Source organism: Chroicocephalus ridibundus, chromosome 1, assembly GCF_963924245.1.
Source record: "Chroicocephalus ridibundus chromosome 1, bChrRid1.1, whole genome shotgun sequence".
NCBI classification, from domain to species: Eukaryota; Metazoa; Chordata; class Aves; order Charadriiformes; family Laridae; genus Chroicocephalus; species Chroicocephalus ridibundus.
The window spans coordinates 25,243,444-25,256,749 of NC_086284.1; the positions used below are offsets into that span (position 1 = coordinate 25,243,444).

Consider the following 13,306-nt stretch of genomic DNA (forward strand, 5'->3'; position numbering starts at 1 on the left):
ATGATGAAAAAAGGCCATTTGTTTGGCTTCAGTATCAATCTACCTGTACCTAGTAACATTTTGAATTAGCGATTAATGTATAAGTAGCATTACTGTAACAAAAACTTTCACCCATGTGTGATGTGCTGGGCCCCATCACAATTCTTGGTCTATGCAGTTTCTGCCTTTTCATTTCTGTCAAAGGCACACTGTCGTTATTTTCCATTCCTCTCTCCGTGGAACACCTCACTGGTGATGCAGGTCAGTGCAGACACCCGTATTGGCACTTCTGTGATTCCATAGTGAGCCCATTCAAGGAGTTTGTCTGTATAGTCATTTTTCAGAGACGACTGGTCACTTAAACACAAATTTTATTTATTTTAACTCCCATGAAGCTAGGCTCAGGCTTATATTTACAGAATGGGTTTTGTGGATGAGGAGTTGAACTGACTACCAGAAATAAAAAGGTTGTTAGAGCTTGAATCGTCGTGGAGCTAAAGAGACCATGAAAGGGGACAGAAGCAGGACTCTGAGATGGCACATAACAAGATCCTTTTGGAAAGAGTGAACAATGGAACAGGGTCAACTTAAGGGGCGACACAGATGACTTTGGTCAGTAACTTTTTGATCAAAAGTGCAGGGTAGATGCTGCACTTCTATGGGTGGGAGCCTGCCATGGGGTAACCAATTAACTTCACAATTTAGACTCTTGGTTTTGCAGCGTTACCACAAGGGGAACTGCAGATTTCAATCCTCTGTATTTAATACCTATTCTCAGTTATTTCTGTTAAAATTTTGCTCCAGTCATAATCAGCGCGATCTTTTTTTTCATGTAATGAATGCATTATGTGAGACACAGGAGACCTACACCCTACTGAAGGGGAATATTTTTCATTTTTCACCTCAAAGCCCTTTACAAACTCTCATTAATCTAAATTCCTTCCACACCCCTGCTGAATAACCTAACACAAATGGAATGTCACAGTCGAGATCTCTGTGTGTACCACTTGGTCCTCTGAGCGTAGGAGCAAGCCAGATCCCACTGTGCATTAAAATTTCAGTGAAGGATTCCTGACAACCCCATGTGCGGAATCGTCATAGCGCATTTATTCTTTAGAGAGAGCTGTTGTCCAGACAGATGCTGCAGAGGAGAGTCAGAAACAAAATGGGTCTCTCCCAGAGAAGATACCGGAATCCTGACTATGGGAGCTTGGGGACTGGAAATGGGTTTGGTTTTTTTTGGCATGGTACTTTCTACTCTGAAAAACAAAGTGATGTTTATCTAGTCCTCACTCTTCTGACTTCTAATGAGCCCTCCCTTTCAAGCTGCTTTCCCTGCCTTGCTGTGCCTCCAAGCCAGGAAGAGCAGGAGGGAAACTCAGCCTACCACGGTGTAGGAAGATTTCCAGAGTACATTCATGGGTGGAGCACAAGCCTGCGACCTTCATGGGGCTTTTGGTCTTCACATTAAGCTGGGCATTGCCCCTCATGTTCACCCCAGTCTTGAGGATGCGGTGTTTCTGAAGCAGAACCAGATGTGGTGTTTGCTGTACAGCTGAGGAGAAATGGGAATCTGGATCCTACAACTGCAGTTTGATCAAGCAAGAGCAGTTTAGGCTGGATTTGTGAGGGGACGAGGCAGGGGAGTAAGGGAAACACCTGTAGTCTGGAATGTAGACCTGCAGGTCTCCCCCACATCTGCTTGGCTGCTAGCTCTGGTTTCCAGACCAGAACTCACCCCACAACTTGTGCACCTTTATCCGCTCGAGACAGCCATTATTAAGAAATCCTTTTGTGACCAACACACAAAGGCTCTGCAGTCTTCGAGTGCTCAGTAGGATACAGTTCCGTGAAACCGTGTGTCAAATATTGGTAGATAGGATGGACTTCTGGATCAGATCTAGACAGCGTACCCAGTGAATGATTCAATGGAGACCAACTGTGAAACATGATTGTTTCTTTGAAATGTGGAGCTAAAGAAGGACGCTGGGAATGTGCTAATGAAGGTAAATTTTATGAACAAAAACATTATTGAAATTTCTAATAAACCCGTCCTGCAATTTATTCAGGAAAAAAAAAGTAGCAAATCCTGAATGTCTTACTTGGCTCCAAACAAAGAAGAGTTCAATTAAGTTCACAGTTACTGCTGCCTTATGAATTACGCTTACACGCTCTATGTGTAGACAAGAGTTTCAACATGTGGAGTTTCTTCCCCATTCCTTCCTGCTTGATGTGGAGAAGATTTGCCCTCTATGTAAATCACTGGCAAGGGTAGGGCGTTCAGCTCACTGAAAATGCCTACCTTCCTTTATTCAATAATGCCTTTTAGGATTTGGCTTCCTGTCTTTACTTTGCTCAATATCCTCCCTGAAATCTCTCTCTGTTGCCAATATCTGTTGCCAATATGTTGTCCCATCTAAGAGCTGTTCAGGCTCATAACTAGCTTCATGCTTGGAAAAGTTTCATGGTACCTAGGCTGAATGTGTATTAAATGATACGGATTTTCTCTGCATAGGTATCAGGTGCTGTACATTCTAAATTTTTCACGGTGCAGAGCTGGAATACACACACATTTTTTCTAAGTGTAACACTTTACTCCAAGAGATTTCATGTGGAGACAGGGCCGTTGTCTGCCATAACACGCCCTGACAGCTAGCTTTGCAGGCAGAACCTGATAGTGTATTTAATCCTTCATATCCATTCTTGCAATCCATAAATATTAAACTAGCTTTAAAATGGGGCTTAAGTTTTGCAAGACAACATTAGAATAACTGTGAGGTTAGTCAGAGGATCAAATATGTTTTTATATGCCACTTTAAGTAATCATCCCTCTCCCCAATTAAATAAGTGCTTCTTTCATTCAAAACAAAAATTCCTGCAGTAGGCCAACTTCTCGCTGAGACAAGTTTTGAGCTGCCCCGGCGTGTTCAGCTCAGGGGAGGGAGGCCCTCTTTTGACTCACTCCCGCCTGCCATCCGCTTCCCATGACGATTCCCGTCTGCTCCAATATTGAGGATGCACACAGGGAGCGAGTCACGCCATCAGCTCGAGAAGCTGCTCACCGCTCCGCTTCACTTCCAGGCGCTGCACAGCTGATGCAACCTGTGACTGTATAAAGGCTCCTTGTTCAGAATCCATACGTTATCTATCTTTGTGGAAACATCTGCCACGCAAATCAGGAGATTATGGCATTATAATAAGAAGAAACCCCAAACCTGAGCTGCCTCTTCGCTTCTGCTATTGGTTTGCTTCTCCCACCGTGCTTTCCTGGCCAGGACTACCTGCATCTCCAGTCAGGCAGCTCTGACACACAGCAGCAGAAGGCTCACATTACTGCACATTGAAATTTCGGTGTACTTCTTTAATGTCGTAAACCAACCTCTTGGCTGCTTGTATTTTACATAACCAAACACAACTCCTTATGGAGAGCGGGCCAGCCACTTCACCACACAACGCGCCCTTCAGGATCCCTGACAGGCACCTGCCTCGTCTTCCCGCCACCAAACCTCTCCTAGCCCCATCTCACAGTGCAACCATGAAAAAAAAACCACACGCATTTATCCCTGCTTTAGTGAAAGGGTCAAACTTCTCCGAGGGAGTTCCGTGGTTGTACAACTGAGCGGAAGAACGCTTCCTTCACCAGATTTACCGCAGGCAGGCAGGCAGGCAGGCACCTCCCCGGGACTTTCAGTCAGGCGCGGCGCGGGCAGCCCCGCCAAGGCCCCGCTGTTAAGGGCGGCCGCGGCACCGCCCCCTTCCTTTCGCCCGTAGCCGCCATTTTGTGGCACACACGCCGGGAGGTGTCTGGAGCCTTGCTCGCCGGCTTCAGGTGCCTCCGCAGCTCTGGGTGGCGGTGGGAAGGCTGACGGGCCGTGCTGGCGGTGGGGCGGGAGGCCGGAGGCCACCGGCTCCGGCTGGGGGCGGCATGGCCTTGCTGGGGCGTGGGGGGTGGTTGAAGGAGCGGGGAGGCCGCGGCCTGCAGGCTGCGGTGCGGCGGGCCAGGCCGGGCCGGGAGGCTGCTGAGGGATGAAGGGAGGGAAGGAGAGAGGGAGGAAGGCAGGCGGAGCTGGCGGCGGATGCGGGAGCGGAGGAGCGGGGATCTGCCGAGTCGGCGGCACATGGCGGCGGGCCCGGTCGTCCCCGCGGCCGCCGTGGGCTGTCGGTGGCCGGGGCGAAGCCCTGCGCAGGCCGGGCGGCCGAGGCAGCTCCCCGGGGTGGACACCGGAACGGGAGCCGCCGGCTGCGGCGGGGCTCGCTAATGTGCGTCGTGGCTGGCGGACTGCGTGGTGTGCGCGGTTTATGGTGGGCGATAAATCCGGTAGTGGGTATCTTGCATTTTGGATGCCTTGTGAGGAGAGGGCGAGGGAACTGGGCTTACTCGGCCTAGAGCAGAGGTGGCTTTGGGGGACCCCTAACAGCACCCTTGCCAAGAAGGCGGTTCATGGAATCATAGAATGGTTTGGATTGGAAGGGAATAGGCGCACATGGCCGAATAGGAAACGACTGGCTCAAGTCAAAGTGAGAAACTTAGGCTGGATGTAAGGAAAAAGTTTCTCATCATGCGAACAGCTAGGCCTCGATACAGGCTGCCCAGGGAGGCTGTGCAGTAGTGTCTCTCCATCCCTTGAAGGGTTTGAAGACCTGACTGATTAAAGCTCTGAGCAACCTGGTCCGATCTCATCGTAGATCTTGGTTTTAAGCAGGAGGTTGATCCTGGTGACTTGCTAGCATCCATTCTAACCTGAGTTACCCTGCGGTCCTCTATATATTGCTTTATATGAATTTCTGAGCTAACAATATTGCTTGAATTGATCCAGCAATTTGGAGGTGGTGTCCTTCTGAATAAGATTAAGGACTTAATTTTTCTGAAATGTCTGAAAAATGCTCAGTCATATTTTTAGTGGATGAACTTGTAGTTCTGAATAATTTGCATTTATTTTTACAGTAATCAGTCAAAATGACGAACACAAAGGGGAAGAGGAGGGGGACACGTTATATGTTCTCAAGGCCATTTCGCAAGCATGGTGAGTATACCTTATAATAACGCTGCATTAAGTTACTGACCTGTTGGATGTCGTCAGTAAGTAGCATTTGTAAAACAATGGCTTCTGTCAAAGGGTATCTGACAACTTGGGCTGAAAACTGTAAAATGATATGCGAGTAAACTCTTAGCTCTTATGCTATGCATTGGTAACAATGCTAATTCTGTCAGTGCTTAAAAATTTATTTGAACATGAAGTGAAGAAAAATTTTCAACAGTTACTTAAAATGGGTGGTTTGCCTCTTAGCAATGAGTGGGGATAACAACTGTGTGCAGAATGAAATAGTAAATAGTGGTAATGCCTTTTCAGCTTCTGCATTAGCAATGCTATTAATTTTTCATTAGTTGGATTTATTTAAAATTGGGAGCGTGTGAAGAGGTAATTACTGCTTAAAAAAAAAAAGCTGTTTTCTTAGCTTAACGTTTTTGAAATTGAATTTAAATTTGAGGTATTCTTAAGAAAACTTTATCAAATGCATGATCTGTGTCCCCCACCCCATTTTGTGTGTGTGTGAAATTTTGAGCTTCATAAGTATTCAAATTTGTGTCTCTTAACAGGCGTTGTCCCTCTGGCTACCTATATGCGCATCTACAAGAAGGGTGATATAGTTGATATCAAGGTACTTTCTGCAGTGCTATGTAATTAAAAGCTAAAGCAGTGTAATCCTTTATAGCCTCCAGTTTCTTGAGGTAGTCTTGGTTTTTTTGTGGTGTTTTTTTTTTTTTTACTCGGGTCATGTGTGTCAACACAAGTACCTGCTGCTCACTTTTGAAGCAATAATGGAATGACAGTGCTACTGAACCATAACGATGCTTCAGTGTCACATGCTGTTTTATGTGGGGGGTTTGTGTGTGTGTATTTAATATACTCAGCTGTGCTCCATTAATGTGTATTCAGCTGAAAAAAGTGAGTGAAAGATGCCATATCTAATACTCTGCTTGCTGTTTGGTGCCTACCAGCACTACTTTCATAGGAACCCCAGGTGTCATTTTAGTAGATGTTCTGTTTTGCCTGATTTGCACCTGCTATTCAGAAGAGATATAGTTTATGATGGCGTAGCTGACAGTTATTTCTGTGTGTCTATATTATTGTAGGACTACAGTTAAAATAAGTATGTACAGGGAAGGTGATTGCAAAGTCACATTAAAACTACAAGAAATAAAGTAAGCATATATCATAGATGTACAGGAGAAAAAAGTGAAGCAGCATTTCCCATGCTTGGTGTTTTTTAGAACTTGTCCTTTAAAATGAACTGTACTTTCAAAATTAAATTTTAGTGAGTCTGAAAGCCTTGCACCAAGGATTCCTACTTTGTTGATTCCTTTAGTTAGATTTGAAATGCAGAGTTTTCGTAACAATGACACAGAAGATGGTGTGTAATTTGCTTGTTTGTACTGTTCAGAATTAACACTTCTTGACGCACTGGAGCTTGATGATGATTGTCTTCTGTTGATTGCTTGCTGAAAGCAAAGTGATCAATCATTTCACCGACACTGAAAGCAACCAGAATTGTCATAGCAAAATTTGGTAGTCTTCAGATGTAAAATGCATGGTTATAAATTCTAATGTACGAGTAAAATAGTATTTTTAAATCAGTCTCAAATAATTTGAAGTGAGTACTTTAAATAACTTTTGAAAGAAAAGTCTTTGATTTTGCTTAATTTTTTGTTCCAACTTCAAGTTTACACTTTATTCTTCTTTTATCTCTTAACAGGGTATGGGTACTGTTCAAAAAGGTATGCCCCACAAGTGTTACCACGGCAAGACTGGAAGGGTATATAATGTTACTCAGCACGCTGTGGGCATTATTGTTAACAAGCAGGTTAAGTAAGTAATGAAATTCTCTCTATTGAAATTTTGTATTTGAGAAGCCTGATCTGTAACTCCACCCGCCTTTCACTTTGCCAGTTAGACAGTTATTGTCTTGATTGGTCATTCAAGGTGGGTAAAGTGTATATCCTTTTTATAACCCAAGCAAATGATGCTCATTTGACTTGGATCCTGTCAGAGGAAACAGTTTTTATTTTTCTGAGCAGCGCTTGGAAGTGATGTTATCTTGATCTCCTCTTCCTGATATGCAGTGGCAGGACATGTGGGAATGGTGCAGAGCTGCACCAGGAGAGGTTCAGACTGGACACAGGGAGGCATTTCTTTATCAAGAGGGTGGTCAAACACTGGAACAGGCTTCCTAGAGAGGTGGGCGAAGCCCCAGGCCGGTCAGGGTTTAAGAGTCGTTTGGACAATGACCTTAATAACATGCTTTAACTTGGTCAGGCCTGAATTGGTCAAGCCGTTGGACTAGATGGTCTTTGTAGGTCCCTTCCAACTGAAATAGTCTATTCTAGCATACCTAATGGGATTTTCAGCCGACTTTCACATTGGTACTGAAGCCCTTTCTAAATATTAATTTTAGCTGTATTCAGCTGGGTTTCGTACAGTTTAGTCAGAAAAGGATAAGTTGGGCTTTTTTCCAGTAACTGGACTGGAGTACAGTGGTATACAGTTCTTCGTTTGTATGCAGTTCTTCGTTTGTATGCTACAAGGTTGAAATTACGTGTTCTCCATGATCTTAATCCTGAATTGTCACCATATTGTTATATATTAATAAGCTTTGAGTTATATATGTTATCTGATTTGCATCTGCAGCAGTGTATTTTGAGTGATTGCCCTTTAAAGAAAAATTATTTGTAATTGAGCTTATGGAGTTACTCATGTAAAGGTTCTAAAACTAGCTTTGAAGTAGCCTTCTTTCAAGCGCAGTAGAATAAAAGCTGATTTCCTTTCTTAGGGGCAAGATTCTTGCCAAGAGAATTAATGTGCGTATTGAGCATATTAAACATTCCAAGAGCAGAGACAGCTTTCTGCAGCGTGTGAAGGAGAATGAAAAGAAGAAAAAGGAAGCAAAAGAAAAAGGCATTTGGGTTCAACTGAAACGTCAGGTAATATTTTTATTGTAGTTGACACATCGTTGATTCAGTTCACAAAAAAAACCCCAAAACAACTAGAACCAAACCAGTTGAGTAAAATGTTGTTTTCTTCCAAAATAAGTGTTATGCTGCAAACTGAGCTCCTTCCGTCTCTCTGTGAAAAACAAAACCAAAAAAACCCCACCTCATGTGAATGAAGCTGCTTACAGCATCCTGAAAAATCCAGGTCTCTGGCAGACTGTGGTGGAGGTGTCTGATGCCACCACCCTCACTTGTGTTCACAGTCTTTTTGCGGGAGGTTACTTTTTTTTAAAGAGTGGAGTGGCAGCATCAGTATGTCTGCATCTGAGCTGTCTGGTGTGTTTGGTGCCTGAACAGAACTGCACTGTTCCTGGATGGAAGTTGTATCCTTGGCTGTGAACAAGGCTATGGATGCTTCCTGTTCTGTTACTGATTTGCAGCAGGAGCTCTGGCTGATTTCTAGGATCAGTGTTGTCTTTGGTTTGGTTAAATTTAGCTGCAACAGTTCCTGTTGTAACCCTTTAAGAAAAGAATGAATAGCTAGACTTTAGAGAGGCGATAATGGCTGTTGCTTCTGCAACTGCAGGGTACATCACTTTGTGCTAATTTGGGTTAGTAAACTGTGGAGGGTAAAGTGTAACTTGTTTCATTCAGCAATGAAAGTCAAGCACACTTTCTAGCAAATCATTTTCTTACTGCTATTCTTTGAATCAAATTTAAAGAGACTAGGAATGGTAAAATTGCTGTAATGTTTATATAATAACATGTTAAATGGTTAACAAAATGAATTTTCTGTAAGGTTGCTTTTGAGTTTTAGTGCCATGAGTTTTCTTTTTTTCTTCCTGTTTACAGCCTGCTCCACCAAGAGAAGCGCACTTTGTGAGAACTAATGGCAAGGATCCAGAGCTGCTGGAGCCAATTCCCTATGAATTCATGGCATAATGCACGTTTTAAAAAAATAAATTAAAGATCTGGTTTTGGACAAGTGTATGTGATTGTGGTTGATTCCTTAAGTTTTCCGGAATGGATGCTTTAGATAACTTTTCTTTTGTTGAGGTTTGTTTATTTAACTTGCCTTACGTGGTGCTTGGTCATTTAAATCATCTGCAGCTTTTGCTGATCAGTTTAGTCATCTATATAGACCATAATTCCTGGGAACACTGAAATTTGATAATGCTTCGTGGTGATCATTAGGTAATAGGAGAGAAAATGGAATATTTCACCATCAAACTAAGAGCATATACCAAGAATTATACAGTGTCACTTGAAGGTTTAATTTTTTTGTTGGAAAAGAGATAATGGGCTTCAGATTTCATTGATACAAGCTTTTGGCTAAGGGGCCTCAGATTCATACCAGAGTTGTGGAAACTTTTTGAAAGCAACCTCTTGGGAAATGGCTGTGGGTGGATTTTGGTGTTTGACTGTTGTGACCTGCAAAAGAAGGATTTTTTTTTTTTTTTAACATCCCCAGACCAATAAGTGTTCCTAGGAAATAGTAGTAGTTTAGAAACAAGGCTTTTGATGCCAAAACTGCCGGCCTTTGTAATTTGATTTTCATCATTTGAATTGGCTGGTGTACCCAAACACTTGCATTTTGCATGTTTATCGTGTGTCTGTTGAATCTAAAAATCTACCTGGATGTTTAATGCGTTCCTCTCATCCCATTGACTTTTTTGATAATTCACAAAAACCTAGTGCTACCTGCCTGGTGTTTCTTGAATGGAAGAACACCTTGTGCTGACTGCTTGCTAACCAATGCTATTTTTGTGAGCTTTGTTTGAAAGAGTGTGAAGCTTGCTAAAGAAACTGCTGAAGGTAACCTGCTTGGGTGGGTTTGAACATCCGTAAGCTCAGGCTTAACTGTGTTATGGATATGGATAAATAACCTTCTGCCTTTCTGAGCGTGATTTAAGGCATTGCTTAGCTAGCTCAACTAAGTGCTGTCAAACTAATGCCTACATGTAAAGAGAGTAAAATACTAGAGAAGACGGTGACCTCAAGCACTTTGTAGGTATTGACTGTTGGAAATAATTGAATAGTTAATTGCAGGATGGCTTGGGAGTAAGAAATTGAGAGATAATGAGGTTTGCTTTTTCTCTTAATTCTGAAGTGCCTTATGCAGAAGTGTCAAACCATGTACAGATTGCTTATAAATGAAGGGATTAATGTCTGATTGGATCTACCTAACGTTCAATGGTGGGTGTTCCCATTCTCATGGAATGTGGTTTTTGGACGTTGAAGTCATTGTCTGGCTTGGCCTGACATTTAAGGGTGACAGGCTCTAGCCACTGGAGGCTCAAAGTCGCAGTGAGCAGGCACTGCGTTTGAAGTTTCTCCAAGCTCCCATCTTAGAAGATGGAGCAGGAATAGTTGGAATGACTTTGGTAATGCCTTGAAGAAGATGGAACAAAGCTTACCCATCCATAGACTGGTACATGACTCTAGTACTGTATTTTTCACTGTATGAATTGGACATGGAGTGTAGGAGCACCACCTGAAGCAAGGTTCATTAATCTCAAGGTTCATCATCGTTAAGGTTCATTGTAACTTTTAGTGTTGCAGCTTATGCACTTAGCTTTTATGATCAAGTGGGGTTTTCTTGGAGCAGTTAGATCTGTATACTGAGCCTTAGACCTTTAGTAACTTCTTTGGCTTTTGGATTTCCACAGCAATTTAAAATTGGTGTTTGACCCACAGGATGAGCATCGTTTTCCATTAGGCTTTGCCTCTGAAGGAGTTATGGGGGAGGTTTTACTGGGTATGATCTTTGGTATTTTAAGTTTTCTCATGCATGCTTTCCTAAGTTATTTTGGTTCTGTGTTTGCTTTGTACTTGACTGTCAAGATTGGAGCAGATTGGCTAGAGCATCATGATGAAATGGTTAACTGTAAGTGGTGGGTAGTTCTAAACTTTTGAATTTATCTTCAACAATTTGGAATAATAAGACTGGACAGCATGCAGTGGTCTCATTTAAGAGCTGCGCTTCCAGAGGCGCTGTGCATTGCAATGGTTTTCAATTTATTTAGTCTCAGTGTTTTTAAGGTCACTATGCCGACAGTAGATGCTCGTAAGTGCATATTTGGAAGCTGTGTGTGGGCTGGGAGGAGAAGGAGGGAATGCTTTCCTTGGTCAGGATTCCCAGAAATGACTGAAAATGAAATTGGGTTTGTACAGGAAGAGAGTAGCCTTTTATGGGTTTTTAATATTTGAAAAGAGAACAAATTAACTAAGATGTAATTTGTCTTGGGTTTGTAGCCACTACCTGTTACTTGCTCTCAGTGCAGTGGTGGTTTTCTTGGTCATCTCAGTTTTGCAGAAGCACGGCTCAGATATTTCCACATCTTGGTATCTGCTGTTGAAGCTTGCTTCCCATGTGTTTAGCTGTCCTGTTTTTACACAGTCCTGACAAAAGAGGGAGATCTGTGAATTGCGAAAAGTTGTTGAAGAGCTGCCTGTGAGGACATCTTCAGCCTTGAAACCACTGTCTTCATAGTCCTTATGGATTAGCACAAGCCATTACACTTCAGTGTAGTGCTTTGTCTCCATTCCGCGGAGCCTCATTAGGAGGTGGGGGCTGAGCTGTCTCCTCCTTACCACGTTTTACTGCCTCGAACCGTTACAGCCGGTTCCCTGCCAAAGGCCCTGCCAAAATCTCCTGTTGTCTCTTAGAGAAGAAGCAAGGAGGCCTTCTCCAGAGCTGTCAGCTTCATCTTTTTTAGAGTGTCAGTGACACGAAGATCTAAGGTTTCCTGAGGGCTGTGCAGGCAGTATTAGTGCTAGATGCTGTGTGTGGCCAGAAAGGGTCAATAGAAGGGCTGGGGAGGAGGAACCATGCCTGCCCGAAAGAGCTGCAGGCTGGGGACCCTGGGAGGGAGCAGGGACAGCACGCATGCCTGAGCAGGGCGAGGGAAATGCAGACACCTCCAGCCCCATTCCTGGGGGGCAGGCGGTAAGCAGCTGCCATGAGGACACACAAACAGTTCATGCTTTTGTTATCTTCCTGTTGTGTGTGTCAAATAGGGGAAACAATCTTGATGTTCACCCTCTTGTCCTTCCTTCTCAGTGCAATCCTGGGCTCAGCATGTTCATGGCCCTCATGATCAAAAGGACGGCTGGCATCCCAAACACAGATGCTATGCTGGGGTGTCCCAACTGGTCCAGAGGGTGCCAAGAGGTGTGCAGACACCTGCCAGAGGATGTGATCCTCCATATTCCAGCACAGGCAGACAGGCTCCCTCCGTCCTTGCAAGATACAGTGGGATCTGTAATTCAGGATGCGTGGTGAGAAGACATGGATAAACTGGGCTCCTCGTTGGCTGGGTAGCGGCTCAGGACTCAGGGGTGTGGGTAGTGTCTCCCACAGTGCAGGGGGCAAACAGTCACCCCTATGATTCTGAGGGTGGAGGAATAGAAGACGCAGATTATGAGCATTTCAGGTCCATGCATCTGCCTCAGTGGATGTACTGCCAAGGTCTATATAGGAATCAAGTTGTAGCTGCTGGGATTTACATAATCACAACCATCCTGGCTCAGGTGCTGGGTGGGGATGTGGCTCCCATCAGCAGCACCCGTACAGCTCAAAAACCCAGGAAACAAAGCTCTGGTCGAAGTTGCTGATTTTATTCCTCACTATTTAGAGGAAGAGGCTTCGGGTGATGGCCCCTGGGCCCTCGGTCACCTCTTTGTCCATGCCCACTCCAAACTGTCTAGCCATTAACCAACAGGAATTGGGGAGTGTAAGCAATAGCTGCGGTCTTGAACATGGGCTTGTGCTCCTGAAAGTTCGTAGGAGAGTGGTGAAGCCCTGCCAACTCACAGCAAAGGTTCCCGCCAGTGCTCCTCCACATGGAAAAGCTTTGTGCCTGCTACTCCGTATCTCACATGGTCCTGCCAGTCTTAAGCCTAAAACTTCTAGCCAATTCCACAATGTCAGGGAAATGCTGTGCATTTTGTTTCTTAGAGGAGAAGGGAGCTCCAGAGGCTCTCAGGATGTCCTCCCTGCTGCAGCCACAGGAGTAGGCCTACTCCCTCCTCCGAAAGAACCTGCTGTTGAATGCTACCGGACCTTGGAATAGGGAGGTGGGTCAGGCAGCACTATGGTGTCCTTGGGACTCCGTGTGAGTGGGATTGAGTGGAGCTGTTGTGGGAAAGGGGATAGTGATAGACCATAGGGATGGTGGCATGGGCCATCACCGTGGGATGGATGAAAGTATAGCCTGGTGCTTCCAAGGAGGACTTCCAGCCAAGAAAGCAAAGGTTCCTTGGAATGGCTTTGAGGCCTGTGCATCCCAGGGGTGGCTTGGCCTGCAGAATGGGGACAGCTAATCTGAGCCCCCA

The 13,306-nt window shown here is 44.4% G+C and overlaps 1 protein-coding gene and 2 non-coding genes across 3 annotated transcripts; all 3 read left to right on the forward strand.

Moving 5' to 3' along the window:
• The first annotated feature begins 3,657 nt into the window (after window positions 1-3,657).
• RPL21 (ribosomal protein L21) lies at window positions 3,658-8,959 on the forward strand. Its single transcript, XM_063331726.1, has 6 exons — window positions 3,658-3,808; window positions 4,925-5,003; window positions 5,579-5,640; window positions 6,736-6,848; window positions 7,810-7,960; window positions 8,822-8,959. Exons 2-6 carry the CDS (start codon window positions 4,937-4,939, stop codon window positions 8,909-8,911), a joined length of 483 nt encoding a protein of 160 aa, XP_063187796.1. The 5' UTR covers window positions 3,658-3,808; window positions 4,925-4,936; the 3' UTR covers window positions 8,912-8,959.
• On the forward strand, window positions 6,448-6,523 carry LOC134510484 (small nucleolar RNA SNORD102). Its single transcript, XR_010069622.1, has one exon. It is a non-coding gene; the product is annotated as a small nucleolar RNA SNORD102 (small nucleolar RNA).
• On the forward strand, window positions 6,908-7,040 carry LOC134510499 (small nucleolar RNA SNORA27). Its single transcript, XR_010069637.1, has one exon. It is a non-coding gene; the product is annotated as a small nucleolar RNA SNORA27 (small nucleolar RNA).
• Window positions 8,960-13,306: the final 4,347 nt, after the last annotated feature.